Source organism: Eleutherodactylus coqui, chromosome 2 (assembly GCF_035609145.1).
Source record: "Eleutherodactylus coqui strain aEleCoq1 chromosome 2, aEleCoq1.hap1, whole genome shotgun sequence".
NCBI lineage: Eukaryota > Metazoa > Chordata > Amphibia > Anura > Eleutherodactylidae > Eleutherodactylus > Eleutherodactylus coqui.
Window position 1 is genome coordinate 149116941 of NC_089838.1, and position 27810 is coordinate 149144750.

At 42.5% G+C, this 27810-nt stretch overlaps 1 protein-coding gene across 3 annotated transcripts in view; it reads right to left on the reverse strand.

The window, feature by feature from the left end:
- CNTN1 (contactin 1) overlaps positions 1-27810 on the reverse strand; it is a 193852-nt gene that overhangs the window by 39458 nt on the left and 126584 nt on the right. For 2 of the 3 annotated variants that reach the window (XM_066591749.1, XM_066591750.1), the window contains 7 exons: positions 25371-25552; positions 23353-23477; positions 22646-22763; positions 21430-21580; positions 17388-17515; positions 13628-13800; positions 6072-6191 (listed from right to left, as the gene is read on the reverse strand). In XM_066591749.1, the coding sequence (XP_066447846.1) occupies positions 6072-6191; positions 13628-13800; positions 17388-17515; positions 21430-21580; positions 22646-22763; positions 23353-23477; positions 25371-25552 (997 nt within the window). The remainder of the gene's footprint in view (positions 1-6071; positions 6192-13627; positions 13801-17387; positions 17516-21429; positions 21581-22645; positions 22764-23352; positions 23478-25370; positions 25553-27810) is intronic. The other variant, XM_066591751.1, reaches the window with a different exon arrangement.

Genomic DNA, 27810 nt, shown 5'->3' on the forward strand with positions numbered 1-27810 from the left:
GTCACACCTTAGAGGTAAAAAACTGGGCAGCAATAGTGCTTGCTACAGCTAAATTATTTAGCAAGATGGCTCTTGTCAAGGCTGGTTGGAAGCAAATTGTTCGCTGGTATTGGTTGCCTACACAGCCCTTCAAGATATACCTTTCCTCATTTCCTTGCACTATTGGTACTATGTATTGTATCTAATGCAAATGCCAAAAAGTCTGGCTATTCTGGATTCATATCTATCCTCCCATGAATGCAGGTGTCAATTTATGAAAATCCCCTGAACAGGCACTTTTGAATGTTGCCAAAACAAAAATCAATCTGTTTCCCTGGACTTGAGTTGGATGAAGTTCAGCAGAAAAATGACTAATGATAGACTAAAAAGTCTGGTTTATGCTCCCAGGCTGCCTACTGTTCAAAGTTCTTCCTCGTAGCACATACATGTGGTTATGTAGGGAACTCAGCTCAATTTCCACACTTACTTTCTCAGCCCACCTTGGTGGTCTTACCTTATGTGTATGGGGCTTCTGCCTATTTGTATTGGTCTTCTACCTTTTCTGCCTTTATTGGTAGATTATTAGGCATTTTGCATTGTATAATTGTGTTTTCTCATAACAAAATAAAAAATGTTTATACAATTCTTTTGAAAATAATTACAAAAAGTAACAACAAAACAAGGGTCCTAAATGATCCATTCAAATGTTGTATTCCACAATAAATAATTCTTCCATAATAGGAGAGGCTATTGTACATGACCATCAATCAGAAAAACCCCAGACTTAAGAAGTAGTGTAAACATGTTGTTCTCAACCAGGGGCATTAAGTACTTGGAGATGAGGGAGCTGTTAAGGAAACTAAAATAAGCCCCCATTTTGGTTCCATTCAAAACTATTACACCTCTAACCACCATGGACAGATGCTTGTTTAATCCCCATCTCTGTCCCATGAACCTGCACAGGTTGTCATCACCAATTCAAATAAGGGATGCATCATTCTGGGCCAGACACCCTTCAGGGCCTAATAGTAGTCACATTGGCTGCCTCTATTGTAAGTATGTCCTTGCTCCAAGCTGTTGACAAATACAGATGTTATCAATAATCTACTGTGGTTAAAGGGGTTTTCCGGGGAAAGGGGGTTTTCCTCATGATAGGTCATCAATAGTATTTTCCCTGGAAAAGCCCTTTAAATACATCATTTTATCAAACAGTGAAAATGTTGCAAATCGTGCCAAATTTAGCAAAAGGACTCATGAGGAGTGATAAATTTGATGCAACTTCTTAAGCGTGTTTTCTCTTCCCCATATGGCCTCATGCCTGGTGTTCTTCATAACAATATTTTGTGAAAAAAGAAAAAAAACTGGAATATACTGTGGAGGAGAGTGCAAAAATGTTTGCTTTTTGCTTAGTAAATCATTTCCTATGGGTACTATAGCATTACTATACCTTGGTACCAGAATGAAAGCTATTGTGGTGGTTTATACCAGGCTAAGAATCAAAGCTCTGTCACCTAGAGTGTGGACCAGCGCAATATAGCTGCTGCAATCTTCTGTTTGGCAATCTTATTTGTATTTATTAGTAATTAGCAGTATATATTAATAAATTTAAGTTATCTAACTGTTTATACCATCTGTTAATATGGCTCTAGATTTATTAACCCCTTAAGGACCAAGCGTGGTTAATATACGGCGCTTGGTCCTGGGCTTTAATCCCGTCTGATAGTAAATATATGGCGTGGGATTAAAGTCTCTGCTTCTGCAACCAAGCAGAAGCAGGTTGGGTTGCCAGCTGTTAGTAACAGCTGAGAACCCGAAGGAGAAGGGAGAAGTGTCTTTCAACCACTTCTGCCTTCTCTTTTCCCTGGTACATTGCTCTCAATGAGCGCTATGTACTAAAAAGTGAAAGTGGAAGTGTTTCTTCCCCTACTCAAGACTGTTACAGCAAGCTGTAAGGTCCTAGCAGACCCTGATCAGCTTTGCCAGTGACTATTGTCACTACAGGGGATGTTTGCCCCTGTAACTAGGGCTCCTATGGATGCCCCAGCTACAGTGGAAAAATGTGTAATAAAAAAATGCACGTGAATGTCCCCCAGCAGTCTTATATGATGTCATGGGGGACATAGAAAGTAAAAAAAAATTACATAAATAAGTAAAATAAAATTACAGAATAAAATAAAAATATATATATGAAAAAGAAAATAACCTAAAGCCGACGCCAAAACCATCACCGTATGTGCCCTGTAATCCAAACCCATAAATATTATATATTAAAACATCTAAAACAAAATGAGGAACCTATTCCCATTCTTTATTTTAGTGTAAATATACTCATTTAAAAAAAATAACCATAAATGTTAAAAAAATCTTTTTTTTTAGCTTTTTACCCCAATAAAACTAAAAAGACAAAAAAAAAAAGGTAGTGAAAAAGATATAAATACAATGGTCCTATATGTCACTGGAAAAAAAAACACAGCAAAGTAATTTTGGTAGATGAAGGGAAAAAAATAGGGCAGTCAAACCACCACATGGGTAAAATCTCTAAAAAATGTCTGGTCCTTAAAGGGGTTGTCCCGCGCCGAAACGGGTTTTTTTTTTTTCAACCCCCCCCCCCGTTCGGCGCGAGACAACCCCGATGCAGGGACCTAAGGAAAGCTTACTGAAGCGCTTACCTTAATCCCCGCGCTCCGGTGACTTCTATACTTACCGGTGAAGATGGCCGCCGGGATCCTCTACCTCCGTGGACCGCAGCTCTTCTGTGCGGTCCATTGCCGATTCCAGCCTCCTGATTGGCTGGAATCGGCACGTGACGGGGCGGAGCTACACGGAGCTACACGGAGCCCCATAGAGAACAGGAGAAGACCTGGACTGCGCAAGCGCGGCTAATTTGGCCATCGGAGGCCGAAAATTAGTCGGCACCATGGAGACGAGGACGCTAGCAACGGAGCAGGTAAGTATAAAACTTTTTATAACTTCTGTATGGCTCATAATTAATGCACAATGTACATTACAAAGTGCATTAATATGGCCATACAGAAGTGTATAGACCCACTTGCTGCCGCGGGACAACCCCTTTAAGGTACAAAATAGCCTGGTCATTAAGGGGTTAAATGTTGACGATCTCTGGCATAAACCATGGATATTTATACATGGATACACTTGATGGGTACACTTGTGAGATTAAATTAATTGTTCTAGGTAGCCATGAGGACTCTTTGTACCAAAAAGAGATAATCATCCCCAAACTTAGTCAAGAAAAACATCTACATCAACTCCCAACTGAAGATGGAAGCAGGAGAAGATTGTTCAGAGTCTGTGACCAAGAGAGAATACATAAGGGACAGGGATTCCACAGAGTCTCTCATGTATGCAAAATTTTTAATAAGACATTCAAGATGAATTCAGACAGGTCTTGGACAAAATTCAGTAGTTGATATGCCTGTAGGAAATCTAAAAAGCCAAAGATAATGTGCGCTGCCTACCATTCATCTCTATGGGAGTGCATGTACACAGCCTTCTGAAAAGTGTCAAGTTGACTGTACTTACGCTGACTTTGCCAGGGGGCACTGCAGGAACAGACAACCAGATGAGTAGGGGTAAGTAGTACAAGCACAACCCGTGGATAACTGCTGCTCAGACAGCTGATACATACAATGTCAGACTAGATTGTTCATCTCATGTGTCCTTAAGCCTGAAGAAGACCCCATTCTGGGGTTGAAACACAATACCTGTATTAGAAAAAAAGATTAATCCAATTTTAGTCTGACATTGTATGTGTCAGCTGTCTCTGAGCCTCGCCTATCCACAGGTTGTGCTTGAACTACCTATGCTATTGGCTCATTGTTCAAGGGGAAGGAACCCCTCTGTCAGGACCAAAAGTAGGTTTTGCTCTCAGGAACAGGATTATCACTGGGTTAACACCTTCAATCCAGAGTGATTTCATGTGGTTGTGCTCATTCTCAGCATTACGTATGTGATGTTTCATTGAATATTCTTTGCAATATTACACCAGATGGTGCCCACTTATTTTCCCTTCTTTTTCCCAAAGATTTCTCAGGTGAGTATGAGACACAGCTGCCTGGACTCCCCATCATCTAAACTATAAGCACTGTAAGTTGGGTTGGCTTTACACGTGCCAACATTGAGCTGAAAAATTGCTCAAAGAAGCTATTTTAATCAACAGTTGTTCTGTGTAAACACGGGAGCCCACAAGTTACTGACCAAGAAATTGCTAATTAGTTGCTAGTCCCATAATTTTAGCTCACTGGAACGAATCAACCAGTCAGCAACGTCTTGCTCAGTATAAACAGGCAGTTGTTCATCATTGAATGAGTATCCCTTCACAGTGAATGGAGGTGGACAGTTGAAAGAGATTTCCAACACGCTCTGCCTCCACTCACTGAATGATTATTACTCCTGTGTGAAATGTATTTTTCAAACTCCTGTATCCTTAGTAAAGTGTTGGAAGCATGCTAACTGTGCTGCCCCTTGTTCCACTGCTATAGTCTGTGCAGGGAAAAGAACTAAGCTGCACCACTTGTATGTACCCCTCAGCACTACCCAAGCAGTATAAGAAATGAAAGCTGCCCTGTGATTGGTTGCTATGGGCAGCAATGACAGTTTTTCTTTCAGTCAGCTTTCAATAACTGTGGTGCTGGCCTACTTTTCCCTATATATTTGACATTGGTTAAATGAACTTTTTTAAATTTGCTTTTGTATCAGTGTTCTATGTACAATAATGAACAAAGTATTGTTTATGACAAACACTACATGGAAAACGTAATACCTTGCACCATTGTTCGGTTCTATATTTCACCGTGGATGCATACTTTCTCGATAGCTATACACTGGCTTAGTTCTTTATTCTACACACAGTTTAGTTCCTTCCACTATTCTGAACCCTGCAGCCCCCACATCTTTCTCCTGTACAGATCCAAAAGCAAGCAATCCAAGTGTTACACAATGTCTATTCTAGTATGATAAACTACGATGCCCAAGATCATCCCCCGCTCAGAGTCATGGCGCTAATTACTACACTGTGCATACCCGCCCTGTACTTACATAGGACAGCGTTACTGCGCACATGTGGTATTGAGAGCCGTCACTGTTTGCATAGAATAGCTCGACATGTTAGGAGAACTGGCATGTCCTCTCTCAAAGTACTAGGCTCTGTTCACACCAACATCAATGTTTTCTTTGAAAAATCCCTTCACACACCACATTAAAGGGGTATTCCTGAGACTGGACAAAATTTTCAAATTTTTCCTAAAGTTTCCACTTTTTGCCCTCATTATTCCAAAAGTATTTCTAAATCATCAAAGAAAACTCAAGTACCTTTTTTTCTAACTTGCGCCACTGCTGCTTTCCAAACAACTTCAGAATTCCCCATTGTTGTTTAAAATAGCCGCTAGGGAGTGCAAAAACTATATCTCCCACAATGCCCCATTGCCAGTTATGAACAAAAGATTTGGGGTCTCGAAGGCCCACTAGGGTTAAATTGTGGTATTGGGTCCATTGCCAGTTACTTAACAAGTGCGTGTTCACAACTGTCTAAACTGTGTTAGTACAGAATTTGAAAGCACTGAGCATGCCTGACCAGTAAAACAGCAGAGCCTACAGGTTGTTACCATCAGATACCAATGGAGAACAAGGCAGGGGGAGACCACAGGTAAAACAATATCTCTGCAGCTTTGTAAAACAAGTTCTAAGATTATATTCCAAAATTACATTTCATCGCCTTATGAAGCATAGAACTTTCACTTTGAGTTACCGGAATACACCTTTAAGTTCTACATGATGGTTATCAAAAGAGATAGTGTATATCTGTGACAGCTGGGAGAGCATTATAGTAACAGTAGTATTGCTTCCTCGAATTACAGTATTTTTGAATTTATAAGATGCACTTTTCCCCCCCTCAAAGTGTGTGTGTGGGGGGGAAGACAGTGCATCTTATAAAATGAACGTGCCAAAATTCAAGCTGGCCGGGAACTATTGCAGGATCGCATGTCCTTATCACACAGCTGCCAGCCAGGTCTGCTCCATAGCAGGGGAGGAGAGCAGTTCTCTTACTCCTCTGCACTGCCACCCGTACGTACCACTGATTGGTGGCGAGCGCCGGCGGGAACTGCTGCTGCACCCCCACCTCCACCAATCAGCTTACTCCCTTTCTCCCGCCGTATCACGAGCGTCGTTGTTGCAGAGCTCCGCTGCTCCTGCTGTGAAAGAGAGAAAGGAAAGGAGTTATAGTGGCCCTCCATTCCCCTGTACTATCCCCTGCACTGTCACCTTATGTCCTGGGTGAGTGACAGCTGACTGTTTCGGTAAAGTACATGGTGCTTACTTGTCAAAAGGGTACACAAAACATGGTCCTCTATTAATAATTTGCAGAGTTGGAAAATGTATACATTGCTGTAATTTGTCCATTGTAGGTAAAAAAAAGAGAATATAATATGTCCGTGCACGATGAATGTGTCATGCTTGTCTTCAATCTAACCCTAAAGATGATCCTTAAAGACAGACATATATTATAATATATTTTAGATCGATTAATATTTCTCTTTTTGAGACGTCTGATGTTCTCCCATGTCAGTTTGATTTAAAGGATTACTTCCTGCATGTGAAGTGATGACATACCACTATTAAATGCCATGACTTTATGATTGGTGGGGCTCCCATCTCTAGGACCCTCATTTATCCTGATAGCTGAAGGGCCAGAGTGCTTTAGTAAATATTTTAGCCAACCTTTTGGTTTAAAATATTTTTTCCTATTTTCCTCCTCTAAAACCTATGTGCGTCTTATAAAACGAAAAATATGGTAAATTAATGCCTGCTCCTGCAGTGTGCTTGTCTCGATCCCCTCCCTTTTCCAAATGTCTAAAATCTATAATTATTTCAAAGAAATCAAGTAAAATGTTGGTCAGTTTTATGTTTAATGGAAAGCTCTGCTCCATACATTTTCAAGAATGGCACAAAAGAGTTCTAAAAAAGATTCTCTAACATTGGTACTTCATGTGGAATAAAAGTCAAACTACTAATGACGACCTGTCTGTCCGTGCATGAGTGACTTACATGCTCCGCCCCTAATCACATGATGATGACATCATCACAGGTCCTGTACACACAAGGCTGCATTCCGGCTAGGTGTTCGGTAGTATTCTATAGCAACTGAAGCTGTAGGAAGTTTGTAGCCTCCCCCCCCCCCCCCTCGTAATCTGCACAAGGATGCAGGACCTTTGATAACATCACCGTCATGTGATCATGGGCGAAGCATGTAAGTTGTTCACTCAAGATGAGCGTCACCATCATGTGATCAGGGGTGGAGCATGACGGTGATGTCATTACATGTCCTTCATCTCCACTGCTCTTGACCCCTGTTTTCTGGGATGAACAGTGTATGTAGCAGAGCTGTGTGTGTGACGTGCACGTAGCAGAGCAGTGTGGCGCATTGCACCACCAAAAACACTGGTACTATAATTTCCTAATAATTACTAGTATTTACTTAAACAGGCACATTAGGGTTTGTTCACATCATCATTAGAAGTTCCGTCAGAGAATGCTGATAATGCATGCAGCACTATTTTGTTCTGTAAAATGGTGACTATAATGGGGTCCGTTCGGCACCAATTGGCTCCATCATAAAGCGGATCCGTTTAGCCAGTGGGAGCCATTTTTTTGTTTCTATAATGGAGTAGAAAAATGGAATCCCTCAGGAGAGCTGACAGGTTCTCTCTCAAAGTATTAGGCCCTGTTCACACTGGCATCAAAGTTTTTTTTGTCAGATTTCACCTTCTGTGCTTACTATGTCAGCATCCCTTGTAAGACTGATCAGTCACATGTACCATGGATACTATAACAGCATGACCCATGACATTACTCTACATGTCTCCAGTTTTTAACCAGTATTTAACCATATTACACTTTACAAAATATATTTTTGGTGTGAAAAACAATCTAAGAATATTTTGTGGTATGACTTACATGGTTTTTGCTTGAGAGTGAGTGAACTTAGTGGCAGTGAGAAGGCTTACAAAGCGTACATGTATAGGGTGGTTCAGCCACAAAATGTATAGGACAACTGCAAATTTCCTTAAATCCCAAACTAGGTTAAGCTATAAAAGCACAGTGAGTGAGTAACTGGAAATTGTAAGTCTCTAGCATGTGACACATAAGATGTGATGTATAAAATGTATGTATAGTTAGGTCAATAGCACACTTATTTTAAACAGTATTAGGCTGGGTGCACATAACCTGTGTGTGCGAATTGCACCTGGGAGGCTCAGGGACAACTCTCATCGGACAGCACACGGACAAGTATCTATGTACTGTCCGCTTTACGCAGAGGCAGCACATTTCCATGCATTGGCATGTTCTATTTCTGGTTCGTAATATGGACAGGAATAGGACCATCAGTCCGAGTGGATTAACACAGACAGTACAAGGCCCTAAATATGTTACTGTGCTGGGGGTCTTCCTATTACAGATTCTATGGTTGTACGGCAATACAAAAAGACCTGCCAATGGTTTTCTACGCTGGTGCACTACATGTCATACTTATCTCTGCTTCTTCTGACTGTCAGTACCGGCGGCTCCCTCACTGCCGATCCTGTCACACGGGCCGCTGCTGTGTGGTGGCCAGGGAAGCCCTGGTCCTTGTCACTTCCCCTGGCCACCAAGCTCCTCCTCGCCGCTGGGTTGCTAGGGACGTGGCAGAGGCTGCCCCATGCCGCGTCCTCGGCTCCATGGCAGCCCGGCAGCCCTAGGCAGTTGTCGGGAGGACTGTCTAGGAGCTCAGGTACTCCCTGTGGTGTCCAAAATGTTATTGCCCTGCACCCTACAGTTCCATTCTTTCTACCGTGCTGGGCCGATTCTGGGGCTGCTGCAAATTTCAGTAATTTAAATTTTGCGGCTCAACTGTCTGGATTTTTGTTACGCTTAGAAACTCTGATTTTGGTCTCGGGGGTTTATTCCACTCCATTGCAGGCGGGTCTTGTTAATCTGGTTACCCCAGAGGTAAGGTTTACAGTGGGAGCCCTACATGTTGAGTCCTGCACATTTCTTTTAATGAGAGACTTGTCTGTGGACGTTGTCTTAGGTCTACCCTGGCTAGGGGAACACAATCCTGTAGTTAATTGGGACACAATAGAACTGGTAGAGTGGGGTTCCCGCTGTGCTAACCACCTGCGTCCAGTGGAGGTGGATATCTCCACCTGCGAGGGGATTGCCCTACCGGATTACCTCTCCGAGTTTTCGGATGTCTTCTCTAAACAATTGTCTGAAGCCTTGCCCCCTCATAGGGAATGGGATTGTAAGATTGATTTGGTTCCTGGGACTAAACTCCCTGAAGGCCCCATCTATAATGTTACTGTTCCAGAGAGAGAGTTCATGAAAGACTATATCTAGGACAGTTTGGCCAAGGAGCATATCCGACCCTCAGAATCCCTAGTGGGTGCCGGGTTTTTCTTTGTTGAGAAGAAGGATGGGGGTCTCCGGCCCTGTATTGACTATAGAGAGCAAAATAAGATCAAGGTCAGAAACCAGTACGCTCTTCTGCTCGTACCCGACCTGCTCAACCAGATTGCCAGTGCCCAGTGGTTTTCGAAACTTGACCTCAGGGGAGCTTAAAATCTCATTCAGGAAGGGGATGAGTGGAAGACAGCTTTTAATCCACCTCTCGGTCACTTTAAATACCTAATCATGCCCTTTGGATTATGTAAGACTACAGCCATTTTTCAGGGGTACATGAATTCTGTGTTTCAGGATATCATGGGGGTGTTCGTCGTTGTATACCTAGATGACATTCTGATTTTTTTCTCCAACTTGGCGAGCCACCGTGCACATGTTCGGACGGTGTTCACTCGACTCTGACTTAACAAGCTATTTGCTAAGTTCGAGAAATGTGTTTTCGTGGTACAAAAAAATATCGTTCTTAGGGTATATCATCATATCGTGGGATATCCAGATGGATCCTGGGAAGATGAAAGCCATCACGGAGTGGGCCCGGCCAAGTAGCTCTTCAACGCTTCCTCGGCTTCGCTAATTATTATCGCAAGTTCATTAAAAACTTCTCCGTGGTGGCTAAGCCTTTAACAGATCTCACCAGAAAGGGAGCAGATGTAAGTACCTGGTCTTCCTGAAGGCGGCTTTCTCTTCAGCGCCCGTCCTTGTACAACTGGACCTTTCCTGCCCATTTGTGGTGGAGGTAGATGCCTTTGAGTTTGGTGTGAGAGCTGTACTGTCTCAAGGTCTCTCCACAAACATTAGACTGTGTTCCTATTTTTCTAGAAAGTTCTCATCTACTGAAAGGAACTACGATATAGGCAACCGGGAATTACTGGCTATTAAGTGGGCTTTTGAGGAGTAGAGGCATTTTTTGGAAGGGGCTCGCCGTCAGATCACAGTGCTTACTGACCATAAGAATCTCATTTACTTAGACTCTGCAAAGAAGTTGAATTCCCGGCAAGCCCGCTGGTGCTTGTTCTTTTCCTGTTTTAATTTTCTAGTTACCTACCGACCTAGCTGACGCTCTATCTAGGAGTTTCGGTATCCCAGAATCTACTAAGTCCGAGCCTGAGACCATCCTTCCCCCCCGGGCTGGTTCTCGCTGCAGTTTCCTCTGAACTTTCACCTCAGATTCATGCTGGTCAGCAGTCTGCCCCTGAAAACCTTCCGAGGCAGACTGTTTGTTCCGTTACCGTTGAGATTGAAAGTGTTGGAGTAGACGTATGCCGCAGTCCTTGCTGGTCACCCCGGTATCCGGGGTACTCTGGGACTACTTTCCAGAATGTATTGGTGGCCTCATAGGGATGTGCGGGCATTTGTTACTGCTTGTCGGGTTTGCGCCAGGAGAAGAGTGTCAGGAGACATCCTGAGGGGCCTCTTCTGCCCTTGCCAATCCTATCCAGGCCTTGGTCACATCTGTCCACGGACTTCATTACTGATTTGCCACCATCACAGGGGCATATGGTCATTTGAGTCATTGTCGATCGCTTTTCTAAAATGTCACACTTCGTTGCTCTGTACAAGCTACCTAATGCCAGGTTACTGTCTGAGATATTTATTAAAGAGGTAGTGCGGTTACATGGGATTCCAGAGAATGTCGCTCGCTTCTGGCGGGCCTTCTGCAAGAACTTGAATATTGATTTGTCTTTTTCGTCAGCCTTTCATCCCGAGTCTAGGGGGCAAACCGAGCGTATGGATCAAGAGTTAATTCAATACCTGCGGCTGTTTGTGTCTGATAATCAACATCAGTGGGTTAATTTCTTACCTCTCGCTGAATTTGCCATTAATAATCACGTCAATTCATCATCTCATGTCTCGCCGTTCTTTTGTAATTATGGGTTTCATCCCCGATTTACCTTCTCTGCTCCCGCTCTTTCAGGTCGGCAGATACAGCCATCGATAAACTGTGCACAGTTTTGGCCCAGGTCCGTAAAAACCTTCAGGGTACCCAGGGAAGAATTCTTGATCTGACTAATAAGAAACAAACTATTTCTGCACCCTTCGGGGTTGGGAAGCAGATGTTACTGGCTTCAAAAAATTTGAAATTGAAGGTTCCATCCCTGAATCTGGCTCCCCGATTGGTAGGACCATTTACCGTCTCTCAGGTCATTAACCATGTGGCATACAGATTATACCTACCCGAATCATGGAAAATTCATAATGTCTTTCATAAGAGTTTGTTAAAGAGATACGTGACCCCAGTCCTGCCCACCCGGAACCCACACACTAGTACAGGGGGAACTGGAATACGAGGTAAAGAGATTGGTGGATTCCCAGCGAGTAAGTGGTGCTTTGCAATATTTGGTGCATTGGAGGGGTTTTGGCCCAGAGGATCGAACGTGGATTTCCGCTAGGGACGTTCATGCACCACGTTTAGTCCAACGGTTCCACAGGGCTTTTCCCCTCAAGCCCGCTCCGGGCCGTGGGGGTTCGTTGTCCTCCAACAGAAGGGGGGGGTGGTACTGTCAGGACCAGTGGCTCACGGGTCAGTTTCCTCACTGCTGGTCCTGTCACACAGGCAGTTGCCGTGTGGCGTAGGGGAGTCAAGCTCCTTGTCACCTCCCCTGGCCGCCAGGCTCCTCCTCGCCGCCGGATTGCTAGGGATGCAGAGGGGCCGCCCCGCGCTGCATCCTCAGCTCCATGGCAACCCGGCACCCAGCTTCTTCTCCGCCTCCCGCAGGACTGTGAGCAGGGTCCCCAGCGGGGCTGGGTGTTCCCAGTGACTGTCAGACTCACCGCCTCAATCAGCTGCTGGGGCAAGAGATCTGACAGGAATTAAACCTGTCTGTGTGTGCAATAGGTGCCAGTGTTAGTTTGGTCTTCCAGCTGTACCTGCGTATTATTTGAATCCTGTTTTGACTCTGGCTTTCTGACTTTCTGCTTTCTAGACCTGACTTCGTTTTTGCCTGATCCCTTTGTACCGCGTGCCCTCCTCTCGCCGACCCGGATAGTCTGACCCTTCTACTATTTGTTTGTTTCCAGTGCCTGTTTGTCATTTCCGTGTCCTGCTTCTTTAGTGAGTGTAGGGACCGACGCCCAGTTGTCGCCCTGGGGCTTAGCTTAGGGGGCAAGTAGGTAGGGACAGGGGTTGTCGGTATCTTTAGGGACTTTCAGTATCCCGGACCCTGTCCTGACACTGACTAACATGTCTCAAAATAACTGCAATCATCACAATTTTGTGGCAGGGGCTATACAGTATCTGGCAATGTCTCCATTAGCGCATCCTGTTTAAGAATTAAACATCCTGTCTCTTTAACTCTTTTGTCTTTCAGGACCAACAATTGTTTTTTCTGATACATTCCAAGACTTGTTTTTTTTTTTAGTCAACAAAGCTGAATGAAGGCTTGCAATTTGAAGAGCAATTTGTATTTTGTATAGCGACCAACGTGGACTACATGAATGAATTAACTTTTCATATTTTTCTTTCATTTGTGGGGGCGGTAAAAAAAACATAATTCCCTAATTTTTTAAAAATATATATATTTTCTGCCAATTTCTCCATATTAAATATGCTAAATGAATTCAATGGGTCATCCCACTTACAGCAATACAAAATCTATATTGCGTTTCTTTTCATATCTTTTGTACTTTTGAGGGATAAAAACATGGTTTATGGAAAATGATTATGACATTATGCTTTCTTATTTTGCATCAGTGTGGCCAAATGAGGGCTTGTTTTTGTAGGCCAAACTATAGGAGGAGGGGTTTACATAATTTTGGAGTACATACAGTATAATTTATTGTTTGACTTTTTTAAACTTTTGAAATGGGAGAATGGGAACAACAGTTCTGCCATTATGTTTTTGCATTTTCTAACATGTAGTGTGGTTTAAATAATGTGCTATCTTTTTATACGGATCATTTGTGACTCTGCAATACATCAATTTTTATTTTGACTAAGTTTGTTGGCCCATTAGAGGACTAGAAGCTGATAATGCTTTGGAATGCTGATTGTTCCAAAATATTAATGTCTGTCAACATAAAGGTAAATCCATATTTGTGTCCTGAACGCTACATGGCGGCACATGGGGTCCCATGTAGCTTTATGCTAATAAGGGGTGCTACTATCTTGCATGGCTTTTATACAGGATATATTTTATGTAGGATTTAAATAACAAACTTTCAAAATTTTGTATACAATTTCTCAGTTTACCCTCATATGTTCTTCATAGTAGCTGGTACTATCAGTCTCTATTATGAATCCATTTAAAGACCAGATAAACTCAATTTCCAGACCGGGATCATGAGATGCATGGCACTGTATGGTTGCATTTTCTCCTACTGACACATCAGTATTGGATGGCGGGAGTGTAATTTTTGTGGCAGCTGTAAATTGAGAAAATAAAAAACAACATAACAGTATTAAAATGAACAATACACATAAAATGTACATGATTAGAGGATTCCGATATACCTACATATACAATACGTTCCAATAAATAATAAATGAATGTCCAAAACACAACATGAATCCATAAAATAGTATTTTAAAAAATTCTAGATCTGCTTAAAACTTTTTACACTTTGTGCTGCTGAATAAAATATACCATAGATAGATATTTTTGTGCTTAGCAAAGCACTTGGCCTCCTCTTTTGCCCCCTTGAGGTCACAATGTTCATGCTCTACATAAACGAGGAGGAGCCAGGTGCTACCTCTACACAATGATATTCTAGGGAATGAACAAGATAAAAAAAACCTCCACAGGCTTTAACATTTATAGATTAGATGTGTTCCATGTCCAGTATAATCAGCATTTTATTTACTAATTAGTAGTAGTTCCATCTTATTTTGAGTCTGATAAGCTTTGTATGCTATAATAAAGCTAATTCTAGATCTCCACCACATGTAACTTGATTGTATTGTGCATCTGAAAATGTAGTGCAGCTGTACACAAAAAGTGCTTTTTTTCATTTTTTTGTAAAACACATTTTCTGTCAGGTTCACGCTATCCTAATAATAAACCAAATTTGTATACACATTTTAACCACTAACAAAGCTATTACCAATATATGGAAAGTTCATTCATATAGCGTTTTTGGTCAATGCTTAGCATGTAACCAGGATGTTACTTCCGCTCGGTGCACTACAGTGCCATGCCTCAGTACGGACGCAAAATTGTGTCTATTTAAAACTGCAAACACTCACACAGCATTTGTACTAACAAACTACACCTCTTCAGGCAAGATGGAAGGACCCCTGTCCCTTACTAAGGGAAAGTGGGGCACCCCTGCCTAAAAGCAGGGTATTCACCCTGATAAGGTCGGCCCCACTGTCTTTATCTGGGGACCTAGCTATCCCTGATCAGGAACCTGGAAAGATGCACTAAACACACAGGACACGACAAAACACTGTTCACACATACTGAACACAGAACAGGACTGCCCATAAAGTACATGTCTGTCCACCTGCACAGACATAACACACGTCACTGTTCACACCAACATACCGAGTAACACAACCCACACAGAACAGGACTGCAAATAAAGCACATGCCTGGCCATTAGCACAGACATATCAAACATGTGACTGTTCACACCAACATACCAGGCTGTGCATACCACATAGAACACAGAACAGGACTGCACATAGAGCACATGTCTGGCCACTTGCACAGACATCCAAAACACGTCGCTGTTCATACCAACATACAGAGTATGTTGACACACAAATATCACAGAACAGGACTGCACATGAAGTACATGTCTGGGCACTTGAACAGAAATATTAAACACGTCACTGTTCACACCAACCTACATGATTATGCATACAACATATAACCATAGCTAGTCCAAGTGTCCTCACAACAGGGGAATAGAAAGTCAGCCACCGTGTTGTGGGGAATAGTGTCAGGCATCACCCATTTGACAAACACAAAGGACATCAGACGTCTGGGAGCCACACCTGCCCAGGGATAGGGAGAAACCTGCAGGCCACCTGCACCTGTGTCATCACCGTACCACACACTATACAAGGCACGCACTCCAGAACATAAGGAGGGGAGGGACAGCAGGTGAGGAGAGAGGGACACTACAGAGAAGCATGCATCACACCAGCTCTGAGTGGGCTCAACACAGGATACAACAGTAAATAACTAAAATGACCATCAATCTCTCACAAGAGTTTGCTGGTATTTATCTGCAGCAGACAAGCAGGATTGGCTGGTGGAGAATACCATAACCAGCCAGCTCAATTAACCCCTAACTGTGAAGATGTACACAAGGAAGCCTGTAGAACCACAGGTCCCAGATGCACAACCATAACACAGGAAAGCTCCCAACATACCCGCTAAACATGTTCATAGGGGTCCATTAGTCAGAAGAAAGCTAAAAGAGAGTTTCTTTGACCATCAGTATGCCAAAAAAAAAAGGATTGAATCACATATTTCATCCACTGGAGTCCAGTAGAAAATGTACACTGCATAGTATACATTTTTGCAAATAGCTTATGTGTGACAAATGCCACTACATTGTTACCTTCTCTTAGATCTCTGTTGAGGTTTGGCCTAATTATTACTGTACGACCCCTTCGGATCTCTGTAACTCCTACAATATTACAGTGCAGACCCTTTTATGGGGAACTGATCACTACAAATGCCGTCTTTCCTCAAAGTCATTCTTCCCTTCATGAAAAATCCTGAAAGCTTTACTTTCTAACACTTCCAGATGATAGGCTAATGGCCTCACAAGGGGACAATGCGTAGGTTATTTGCATTTGTAGTGTACAGAGGTTAATGTCTACATGTGTTCTGGAAGTTTCTGGTTGATCTATGTTGTCTCGTGCTTCTGTGTTTTTCCAATGTCTTCTATGTGTATGAGTATGATGTGTATTGCACCTTTGCGGCACTGAATGGGTTACTGTCTGGGTTATGTCTGGGAAAGTATCTATTTGTATGTCATGTGACCTCATTTTATATAGATGGGTACAAGATGCTTGAGTAAGGTCTTCTAGTCCTTTCTGCCAGCTGTGTGGTTGTCTTTCTGGGAGAGAAAAACAAAGCCTGGCCTGTATTCAGACACCTTCAGTCTGAGTACAAGAAGAGATGGAAGAGGCTGAGAGGATACCCCTCTAATGCCGTGAACCCCTTCTTCTACTTCCCCTTTTATGTGGAGTTTTTCCTGCCATGCAGTGTGAGGTGACGAGTGTCTTAAGTTCTGTGAGAGCGGACCGGTAGAGTGTTGGTGGAGTTTTCCAGAGTCTGTGTCCAGGACCAGGGAACCACAGTTAACTAGGCCTATGTAAGTCACCCTGCTTCTCCCGTGTTTCCTCCCTGTCGCTTCATGTGTTCTAAACGCTCACTAACGTGACGTTCTATGTAAAGAGGACTGTTGTGCATTGCTATTTCAAGTTATTCAGTAAACGGCTTTACCGACTGTTCCCGGTTTGGCCTATCGAATTCTACCACGTGTGTGGACTCTTATTTATTCTCCAGAGAGAACACCGCAGAGGAAGAAATAGTGGCGTCACGAGTGGCAAATAAGAACCAAGGTAATCTACTTGTGGGTGTCCCTATTTAATATAGTCTGCCCGTACCCCTTGGATGTGTCTCTGGTTACCCTCCGGGGGGAGACGGTAGAGCCACTATGACAAGTGAACTACTCTACCCTTGCTGTCTCCTAGGCTGGGGCCTGCACATTCTCTCTGTGCCTGTGTAGTGGAAATATCTTCTAAAGTACTCTGTAGATTGCAATTTACATGGACAATTTCACAGAAACAGAAAATGTTATATCCAATATTGATGTAAACTGTTTAACCTTCAGTAAATTTGCAACAATGGTAAAACTTTTTTTAAACAATTTCAGTTAAACCTTTATAATATTAAATTAAAAGAATTAAAGTGCAATAAATGTAAATTCATGGGTAGATAATAAGTCTGAGGTCCAAAGTCATGATGGGCTTCTTCTACAGACATTACCTTTAACAGAAAGAGTTGTCGTACTATTGGCTTTCCCTCTGTTATTCTCAGCAAAGCATGTGTAGCTGCCTTCATCAAGCACTGTTATATTAATGATTTCCAGGCTCCCATCATCCCAGATAGCTACCCTGGTAAGAAATGCAGAAATAAGTTATCTTCACAAAGTGTGACAAATATTTTACAAAAAGTCTAATTTTAGCCCTTCCTGAATTTGCAATTCAAAGTGTTCAGTATTGTCTACACATTGATAGTTAGGATGAAACGTAGATGTTTGTGTTTAGATAAATGTTTATGGCCATACAGTAAGGCTGGGGTCACATGGGATGCAGCGAAAAACCGCGGGATTCCACCGGGAAAGCGCTGCTTCAAAACCCGTGGCACTTAGCTGTGGGTTTTGAAGCGTCTTGGCCGCACACTTTTGCGCTGCGGCTGGCACTCCCGGCTTTGCCGCGACTGATTCACCGTCCAGTGTGGACGAGATTTCTGAGAAATCTCATCCACATGGCTGGCTAATACCAGAATTAGCGGCTGCAGGCGGATTTGCCTTGGCAAAATCCCAGATGGAATTTCCACGTTAAATAAGCTCTGTGTGAACCCAGCCTAATGCTCATTAATTTCAATACACCCCCAAATTCTTTGATTTCTCTATAAAAGACGCACAAGCATACCTCTTAACTTTTTGGACAGTCAAAAATTGAAATTTTTGGTTCATTGTGTAAAAGATGTATTTTTCAGTGCTTATCTATATGCTTGACTGGTTTTAATTTACATATTGACATAAAAATCACCGCAATATAGAAATGTATAAAATCCAATTTGCACCATCTGGATAGTTTATGGCGTAATCTAAGAAGTTTATTAATGGAAATCTAAAAACAAAGGGACAAAAGTAGGACCGCCCCTCCAAAAGAGCACATGATATGTGTGTTTTGTGCAGAAATTAGTCTACATGCTGTTTTAAACACTTTTTAGCACTTGTATGCCTCATATTTAACTATTATTTATGTAAATATCCTTGAAACCTATAGCTATAGGATTTGAAACCTGTGTAAAAGAGAAACTTTCTTTGTTGCACCAAAATGTGCATGGTTTTCAAGGCAAAATTTGAACTATTGGTCTAGATTTAGACCTGGATTCAACAGAAGTCTGCTGCAGATCTGCACCAAAATCCATGTTACCAATGGTGCCGAATCTGAAGCACTTTTTGGCATGGAAATGATGCAGATTCTGCTATGTGTGGACGTACCCTTACGCAGGTTCCTAAATCACCACTGTAGACAGTGATGGAACTCCAGCATTTGCCTTGTATTGTGATACTGTATAAGCTTGTGAAAATGAGTCAAATGGTCTTATAAATGGCTCCCAGGAAGGAGTTATGAATCAAAAACAAATCTGCCATAGAGCGTAGTTTGTGCAAAATTAATTGTATGGACAAGTTTGTCTTGGTGGCGTGCAATGTACCCTTAAGATATACACGATGAAAACAAGACTGAATGAGAAACCTCAAGTGACCACAAAACAAGAAGACAAATTTATCAGAGTGTGTTCTAAACGGGACATACTCAAAAAGGCTTGTCAGATTTGTGCTGCTCTAAAGAGGAAGCTATTGTGGGCTACGAAGTGCAGGAGCTGGACCACTACTTATTGAAAGAAAGTTCTTTTCACAAACCAATTGAAGTTTGAGGTGTTTGGGTCCAACAGGAGAATGTTGATTTGTAATGCGACAGGTGAGCGCATGCTTCCTGCTTGCATTACATCTACAGTCAAGCATGAAGGAGATTTCAGGAATGGGGATGGTTTAGAGCTGGCGCAGTTGGTGACCTACTAAAAATTGAAAGAACCACAGACTCCAAGTGCAACCAGAATATCCTGGTATGCAATGCAATCCCTTCTAGTACCAGTCATATCTTGCTGCAGTGTGAAACCACAGGCAATAACGACCCAAAACATACAGGACCTCCTGTGTTTGCGAAAAGTATGTTCGGTCAAAAAAATGTCAACAGGTGCTGAAGAACATGTTTTGGCCATCTCAGAGTCCCAACTGAACTTCTTTGGGACATTTGGACAGGGGCATACGAGCCAAAATCATGTTTGGGAGTTGCTCCAAGAGAGGTGGCTGCAATCGGAGCAGAAACTTCAGACAAGTTGACCAACAGAGTACGCCATGTTTGCACTGCTGTGATCAATGCTAAGGGTGATACTTTGATGAGAGAAAAATGTTGAAGAAATCAACCCTCAATTCATTTGTAAAAAAAAAAGTGTATGAGGACAAAGCATGTTTGCATATTACCCAGAGGAGCATGGATGGCCTTATTAGTCTGTTCACTCACCTAGGTGCTCTCCTTTAAGGAGTGATACCTCTCCCGACTCACATCATAGCCCTCTCACTAGCCAAGCCAGAATCCTACTGCACACTGATGAGGGGCAAACATCCCGAAACAGCTGTCTGTGTATGAATTCTGGCTTGGTTTTCAATTCCCAATCATTGCTCTAAAGACCTGTCCAAAGGATCAAGATTTGATTTGAAGGAATGCTGCCATCCAATAGGTGGCATTGCAGAGGCATTGTTCCATCTTCCTTATTTGTCTAAAAATATACATAGTTATCACAAACTTCAGGAGCTTGTTGTGTTGAATTTCAAAAAATCAATGGTTTAGTGGTTTATTGAAATTAATGAGCAGTAGTGCACAAGTTTTTTTAATGACATTCACTCTTATGCCCCTATGTAGGCTGTTGAGCTGATCTTTTCATTTCAAACTCATATTGGGGGTGTTGTTAAGAAGGCCCTATTAGCCTGCAAGTTTTCCATATAAAACTAACAAAAACTGAGACCATTATGATAGGGCTTGCGAACAAGTTCCTTTCTTCATTTTTACTATTTCCTAAGAGAAACTTTTAATCATTATTTATGTTTCATACATATAGGCCTTGTTCACATAGCGTAATTTTGGCACCAAATGCAGAGTGAAAACCGCATCATTTTAGCATTCTAGTGAATACTAGGAATATATCTGCTGTAATTCATACAACATGGATTTTTCTGCACTCAGAAATCATTGCAAAAAAAACCATTTCAATTCTTAGCGTGGTTTCCATGCAAAAGCCATGTGAAAACCATGTTGAGCTGCTACACAAAAAACTGCGTGCAGATCTGCATGAAAATCCACAAATCCTTGGAATTCTGCGGTGGATTACACTGCCTGATGCACATCGGTAGTTTAAAGCCCATGTAATCATGTACATAGAGATCAATTCGGTATAATGAATGCTTTTCCTTTTTGATACACTAGATGGCAGAAGTGCACATGTTCAGAGACAAAAGACTCCCTGAGCTCTGGAATATGTTTTTGGTTTTTTTTAATGCAGGATTTCTATAAAAATAAATAAATCTTGTTATTTGTACAGCGCCAACCTCTTCTGCAGTGTTTTCAAGTAATTTTTTTTATTACCCCCCACCAAGCTGGGTACTCATTTTACTGACCTTAGAAGGATGAAAGGATGAGTCGGCCTTGAGACGGCTACCTGAACCAAGCGAGGATTGAACCCGCAACCTTCAGGTCGTGGGCAAGAACTTAGGACTGCATTTCTGCTGCCTTAGCACTCTGTGCCACACGATTAAAAAGCTGTTTGAATGCTCACGAGACTCACAGAGATAGCTACTACTTTTTTGGGTGCTGGTTACTGTTTTAATACCTATGCTGAAATGTTCAGTTTTGAAAAAGTTATTCTGAAAAATAAAAACATGGCTGCCTGCTTCAAAAGCAGACACACCTGTCCACAGGTTATGTGTGGTATTGCAGCTCAGTCCCATTGGTTTCACATGTAACTAAGCTGCTATAACAGGCACAACCTGTGGACAGGTGTGACGCTGTTTCTGGAAGATAGCAATCATGTTTTTGTAATCCCGAACAATCCCTTTAAGTCTTGAAGGCTAATCTTTAGACATTTATCTAAATTCTGAAAAACTGGTAATCATACTCCACAATTATCAGTATAATAGGTAGAACTATTCCAATAAAATGAAGACTTTCTCCGTACAAACCGGGTATTGTTTATAAGAAGTTCTGTTCCTTTACTCCATGAGAACTTGGGTTTTGGCGCTGCCTTCGGTTTACATTCTATAATAACACGACCTCCTTTTGCAGCCAACACCTGTTTCCTCATAGGATTTAGTTCAAAGGTTGGCGCTAAAGCTGGAAATGAAAAATACATATAGACAAATCAACAACAGTCAATGCCCCATTATGTCTCCTTTACAACCACCCACAGATCCCCTCAACTACAAACCTATTTGCCACCTATTGTCCCTCTCCCCACATAGAGCCTCTGCAATACTGTACCATTCTCCAGTCACAGAGCGCCTTCTACATTGTGTTTGGTCCTCCACAAAGCCCCTGCCACCTTGTGCCCTCCCCATAGTGTCTGTGCCATTGTGTGCTTTCCTTTCAGAACCTTCCTCCCCCAAGAAATGTATTGATGGTAGGTGATCCTGCATATAATATAGACTTGGGAAGTACAACTGATCACTAGATGGATGGATGTTCCACCTAAAGTACCACTAATATAAATAACACTTTATTAACATCCCGTGTTTGCATGTGCTGGAAGTATGTTGGGAATATATGTTGCATCCTTCCATCAAGGTATACATCAGAAGATCCTACTGACATATAGGGGGTGGACGAAAATAAGGCAACACCGTACAAAATGCATGCCTTAAAATCGCTCTCTACATGTTTTATTGAAATACGATTTATAATCTCATGGAGCTTAAATGGAGGTGATATGACACAGATGCTGTAGGGCAGAAGTGAGCATCTGCCCAAATAACAAGGTTCCATTGCTCAGGGGGTTGAGCTACTCAGTTGCTGTTACCAGCTGGTTCGCAAAACCACCTAGAGCAGGGTAAGAGGTGAAGTAAATGACAAATGTGGCAGGAAAGCTCTCAGCCAAGCAGGGGTCAAATGGGCAGCTCAGTGCTAATGGTTAAAATCCCATGCATTTCGTATGGTGCTTCCATATTTTTGTCCACCCCAGTATATCTCAGAAGCATTGTTTTAGCATACGTGAATGTGTAATAATACTCATATATTGCAAAAAGTAATATCTACCACCAACTCTTATCTATACTTGTATAATACTTGCTGCTATACTGCTATTGTGCCCGTTTCTGTTCACATAATTTCTTTCCATTCATACACATAACTGCTTTCATTTCAGTGTGCATGATACGAGTGTATTCTAAGAGTGTCACAAACCCAGGATCTTTAGCTCAGCGTTTGCTTGAATAATTCCATAGTGGTTTTCTGCTATACATTGATACACTCCAGCATGCTGCATGGTTAGTCCTCGGATCCTCAGTTCGCCTTTCCCAAACTAGAAGACAACAGTACATGTTAGCAATGTGCAGACTCATTTACAACACCATTGTATTAATTTCTATTAAAGCGGTTGTCCCGCGCCGAAACGGGTTTTTTTTTTTTTCAATAGCCCCCCGTTCGGCGCGAGACAAACCCGATGCAGGGGTTTAAAAAAAAAAACAGATAGTACTTACCCGAATCCCCGCGCTCCGGTGACTTCTTACTTACCTTGCGAAGATGGCCGCCGGGATCTTCACCCTCGGTGGACCGCAGGTCTTCTGTGCGGTCCATTGCCGATTCCAGCCTCCTGATTGGCTGGAATCGGCACACGTGACGGGGCGGAGCTACGAGGAGCAGCTCTCTGGCACGAGCGGCCCCATTCAGAAGGGAGAAGACCGGACTGCGCAAGCGCGTCTAATCGGGCGATTAGACGCTGAAAATTAGACGGCACCATGGAGACGAGGACGCTAGCAACGGAGCAGGTAAGTGAATAACTTCTGTATGGCTCATAATTAATGCACAATGTACATTACAAAGTGCATTAATATGGCCATACAGAAGTGTATACCCCAACTTTGTTTCGCGGGACAACCCCTTTAACTTACCGTGTCGCCATTTTTTAACCATCTAATAGAAGGAATTGGTTTTCCCTTAGCAATACAAGGCCAATGCAAATCGCTGCCTATATCCCTTTCTGTATCGTTTATATGTTCTACCCATTCAGGAGGAGCTACACAGCAAAAGAGAGAAGAGAGAAGAGATTTCTATTATCCAACAAGCAAATGTTCATTTTTTAAATAGAAACCAGCATTTCCTACTCATATGATGCTATTCAGGATACGTCATCAATATCGGATGGTGGGGGGCAACTCTCGACACCACCATCAATTAGCCATTTGAATGGACAACCACTGTGGCTTTTTCTCTGGTCAGTCCATCAGTCACAAGGCTTATGTGCAGCTCAGTTCCCTTCTGTGACTGAGCTGCAATACTGGGCACCGCGACTACAAAATGTACAGCTGTGTACACGGCTGAGTCGGCGCTCCATTGATTTGATATTGATGACCTATCCTGAGAATAGGTCAGCAAAATATTAGTCACAGAAAACCCATTTAATTACAGCAGATATTAGGACCGGGATATTAGAACAGTTATTCATTTAAATGTATAATTTTTTATCATAATGCACTATTTTCTGCTATTTTTCCTCAGGACTCAGTCACATGGGCGCCGATGTGGACGTGTTCCTGCACGAAGAAGACAGACGCACTGTAGGTGCGGACGACTCTCCGCACCCCTGGAAGAAAGAACACATGACCAGCAATGGAGCCAGTCATGTGTTTTTTCTTCCGCCGGTGCAGAGAGTCATCCGCACCTGCAGTGCAGCCGTCTTATCGTGCAGGAACACGTCCACATCGGCGCCCATGTGACTGAGCCCTCAATGAAAATATGACTTGAGCACTGTATGCCACTATTATGTCATCACATATGGAAACATATACAAAAATATAAAACATATACAATATGCGTTCTAATTTGTGGACAGTAATATCTGAGATGGACCAGTCAGTTCTGTCCTTATTTGTGTATAGACAGAGACCCGTTAGTCTAGTCAAGCCTGATGAGGACAAGCCAGCGGGGAGCAGCACCGATGACTGCTCCTCATTCCCACCTTCGTATTAATCCATGCTTTTTCTGAAATGTCACAGAGCTATCTGTAATATGAGTGTCTAGCAGGATTTCATGCTGCCTGTAGCTCAAACAGGTTCGCTTAAGACCCATTTTACATGGCCATATTACACTTCCATGTTGTACATGTTGTATAAAGTCCTAATAGGGCAAGCAAACAGATGCATAAGGTCTCGAATGTACACCTACATAAGTGTGTCTTCATATGAAACATGCAGAAATTGTTTTCGGCCCTACTCTAGATAAATGGGACAAAAAAAGAATGCAACATGATTATTTATGGAGGAATTAAAGCACTGCTTTTAGAGTAGAATAGCTCTGTACATACAGCGCCAACAGAGTATTTATGGCAGTAGATGCCGAAGCTACATATGCCAAAAATAAATCAAGAGAGTGGCAGCATAAATGGTGCAGAAAAAATCTTATCTTTTTTATTCCTCCATTCCCAAAAACTGGCAACGTTTCGACCTTTAGTGGTCTTTATCAAGCTTGACAAAGGTCGAAATGTCGCCCGTTTTGGGGAATGGAGGAATAAAAAAGATCAGATTTTTTATGCACGATTTATGCTGCCACTCTCTTGATTTATTATTGGATTTGCGGTGGAGTCGGGCTCGGATTCCTTGTTGGCAGGCATATACAGCTTTACAAGCCTCACCTTCTTGGGTTGAATGATATTTGTGTGCTGTTGACAGGACTGCATTTTGTATTGGTGCTACATATGCCAACATACATGCATGAGGCCTAATTATAAGGTTGTGTTAAGTCTTTGGGTCTTATTGCTACACAGTTATCATCTAGTGAAATGTCCTTTCCTAATGCAATGTTCTGTGGTACTTCATTATCTTATTCAACACCTAAAGAGACATTTCTGTGACAAACACCCTCATTTCATATTGACCAAAGTTATTTTAGAAAAATCTATGCATCTTCTTACCCATTACATATACATTGGCTTTGTATGTATCCTTTCCCTTAATATTTTGTGCCTCACATTCATACGTTCCTTCATCTTCAGGTTGAATATTGAATATTTTAAGCACAGCACCTGAGGCACTAACTTCGTATGATGCGGGCATTGGTTCATTCACTTTAGTCCATTTTATTACTGGCACGGGACTAAAAGAGCAGAATGAAAAATATAAATGATTTACTTAATACTTATTATCCAAGACACTCCAATACACTGTACACAGACCTTCCCTGCTTAATCAGTTCCTTTCTCTAGTGTAGCACAGATTTTATATTCTTTTCTGAAAACTTACATGCTACATAGAATTTTGATAGGAAACCTTTTATATGAAAACATTGTTTCTTTTGAGGGACTTTAAAAAAAAACTCTCAGAACATAAATGGTTGGATGGTAGCTAATGTTATTTTTTAATAGCACATTGAGAGCCCACTATAGAGAAACCCATCTAGAAATATGTTGGACCTCGTTTGGCCTTTAGAACCAAAGCAATTTGTTGTGCCATCCATTTATATTGTCAGATGACCCAGGGTGTGCCAAAATAACATTTCCAAACCATTACTCCATCTCGGTATTAGTGCAATATGTCTCCACAGGAAGGATGGGTGGAGGCATAGTGAGTTAGAGTAACTGCCCTGGTAACGCCCCAAAGCTCCTGATTGGGTCCTGTCCCTGTCTGTCAGCAGTGATGGCAGAGAGGAGCATGAGCTTTGTAGCGGTCTGGGAATGTGGAGGGGTTGCAGTGGCTGGCCGACCAGGAGCGGGCCTGCTGGAGCCGCTTCTAGAGGCTGGCCGGCCAGAAAGAGGACTGGACAGAAACAGGAGCTGCCCTGCCAGGAGATGGAGTGGTTGCAGCGGCTACTGGACTGCCAAAGCCGGTTCCAGGACCTTGCCGGTCATGAGCTGGAGCAGGAGCGTCCGCAGCAAAACAATTGCAGCCGCTTCCAGCGGTATATGTTCCTTGCCGGTGGTGGGGGGAAGGGGTGCTGGAGGAAGCGGCAGGAGCGGGAGCTGAGGAGCTACAGAGGGCATACCAATCAGCAGCTGTGGGTATTCTCTTTTACTCAGGATGGCCAACCCTTGTCTCCACTCATTATTCTGGCAGAGACATATTACACTAATACCCTCCACCTCTACCAGGCTGAACTCTTGACATCTGATAGAAAAGTGTTTTTCCACTGCTCAGTGATCCAAATTTTGCACTCTTTAGCCCACAGGGGTCTTGCCTTTCTGTGTCTCTTAGAGAACAATGACACTCAAACTGGTCATCTGCTGTAATAGTCCATCCGTGCGCAATGAATTCTGTGTTCAGACAAAACACCTGGAGCAAAAGCATAGTACTCGGCCAGAATAATTATTGACATCCTCCTCTGACCCCTTTTGCTGACCAGTTGTTTATTTTCACAGGATCCTCTTATGGCCGAGCTCACACGAATGGATCGGATTCTACATGTGGGTGGCCAGCAGCGGATTCCAGCTGTGAGCCTGGCCGGTCACCCTGCATACCTGATTTATCTGTATTGCGGATGACCGCAGCGGCTCGCCAGCAGTCATGTGCAGTACAGTTAGTTTTTTTTCATTGTATGTATTTCCTGCGCAGTCTCTAAGTGATGACACGAGTACTCGCAGCCCATACACAATGTTAATTGCATATCGGCTGCAGGTCGGACACCTCCATTAACTTCAATAGATGTGTCCAGGAAGAGTCCGCGGAAAAATAGAGTAAGCTGTGATTTTTCTTCCGCTCATGGAATACGCAATTCGTAACTGCGAGTGTGAAGGAAAAATCATAAGTGCATGCCTTTCAATCCCTGTGTTTTGCTGCAGAAAGTTCGCGTGGATGGCAATCATGGATTCCGCAATTAGAATCCATTCATGTGAGACCTCCCTTAGCTGGATGCTTTTCCTTGATCACACCATTCTTGACAGCATTGCACAAGAGAACCCCACAAACTTGGAAACCTTTGAAATACTAGTCCTGAAATATAGGACCAATGACTATGCCTTGTTGGAAGTCACTCAGATTGCTTGATTTTCCCAATCTAATGTGATTCACACGGAAAGTGCTCCCTATATTTTATGTTACACTCCGAGATCACATGTCTAACTTCAATACAGGGAAGCTCCAATCCTAAGGGGGCTAATGTAACTAATAAAGTGGCCAGTGAGTGTCTGTTTTCATTTTAAAAACTTAAAGTGACAAAAAATCTAATAAAAACTTGTCTTATAAAACCTATTAAAAAGAAAATAAAAAAATCCAACCATTGTGTGTCATTTCCCTTCCATCAAACCCTTTCCTCTTGCTAATCAACAGACAATAGGATATAATAGATAGATGGGAGTAACATAGGCGCAAGACAGGGCAACATGCATGGCTTATTTATTACCTAGATTCCCAAATATAGTG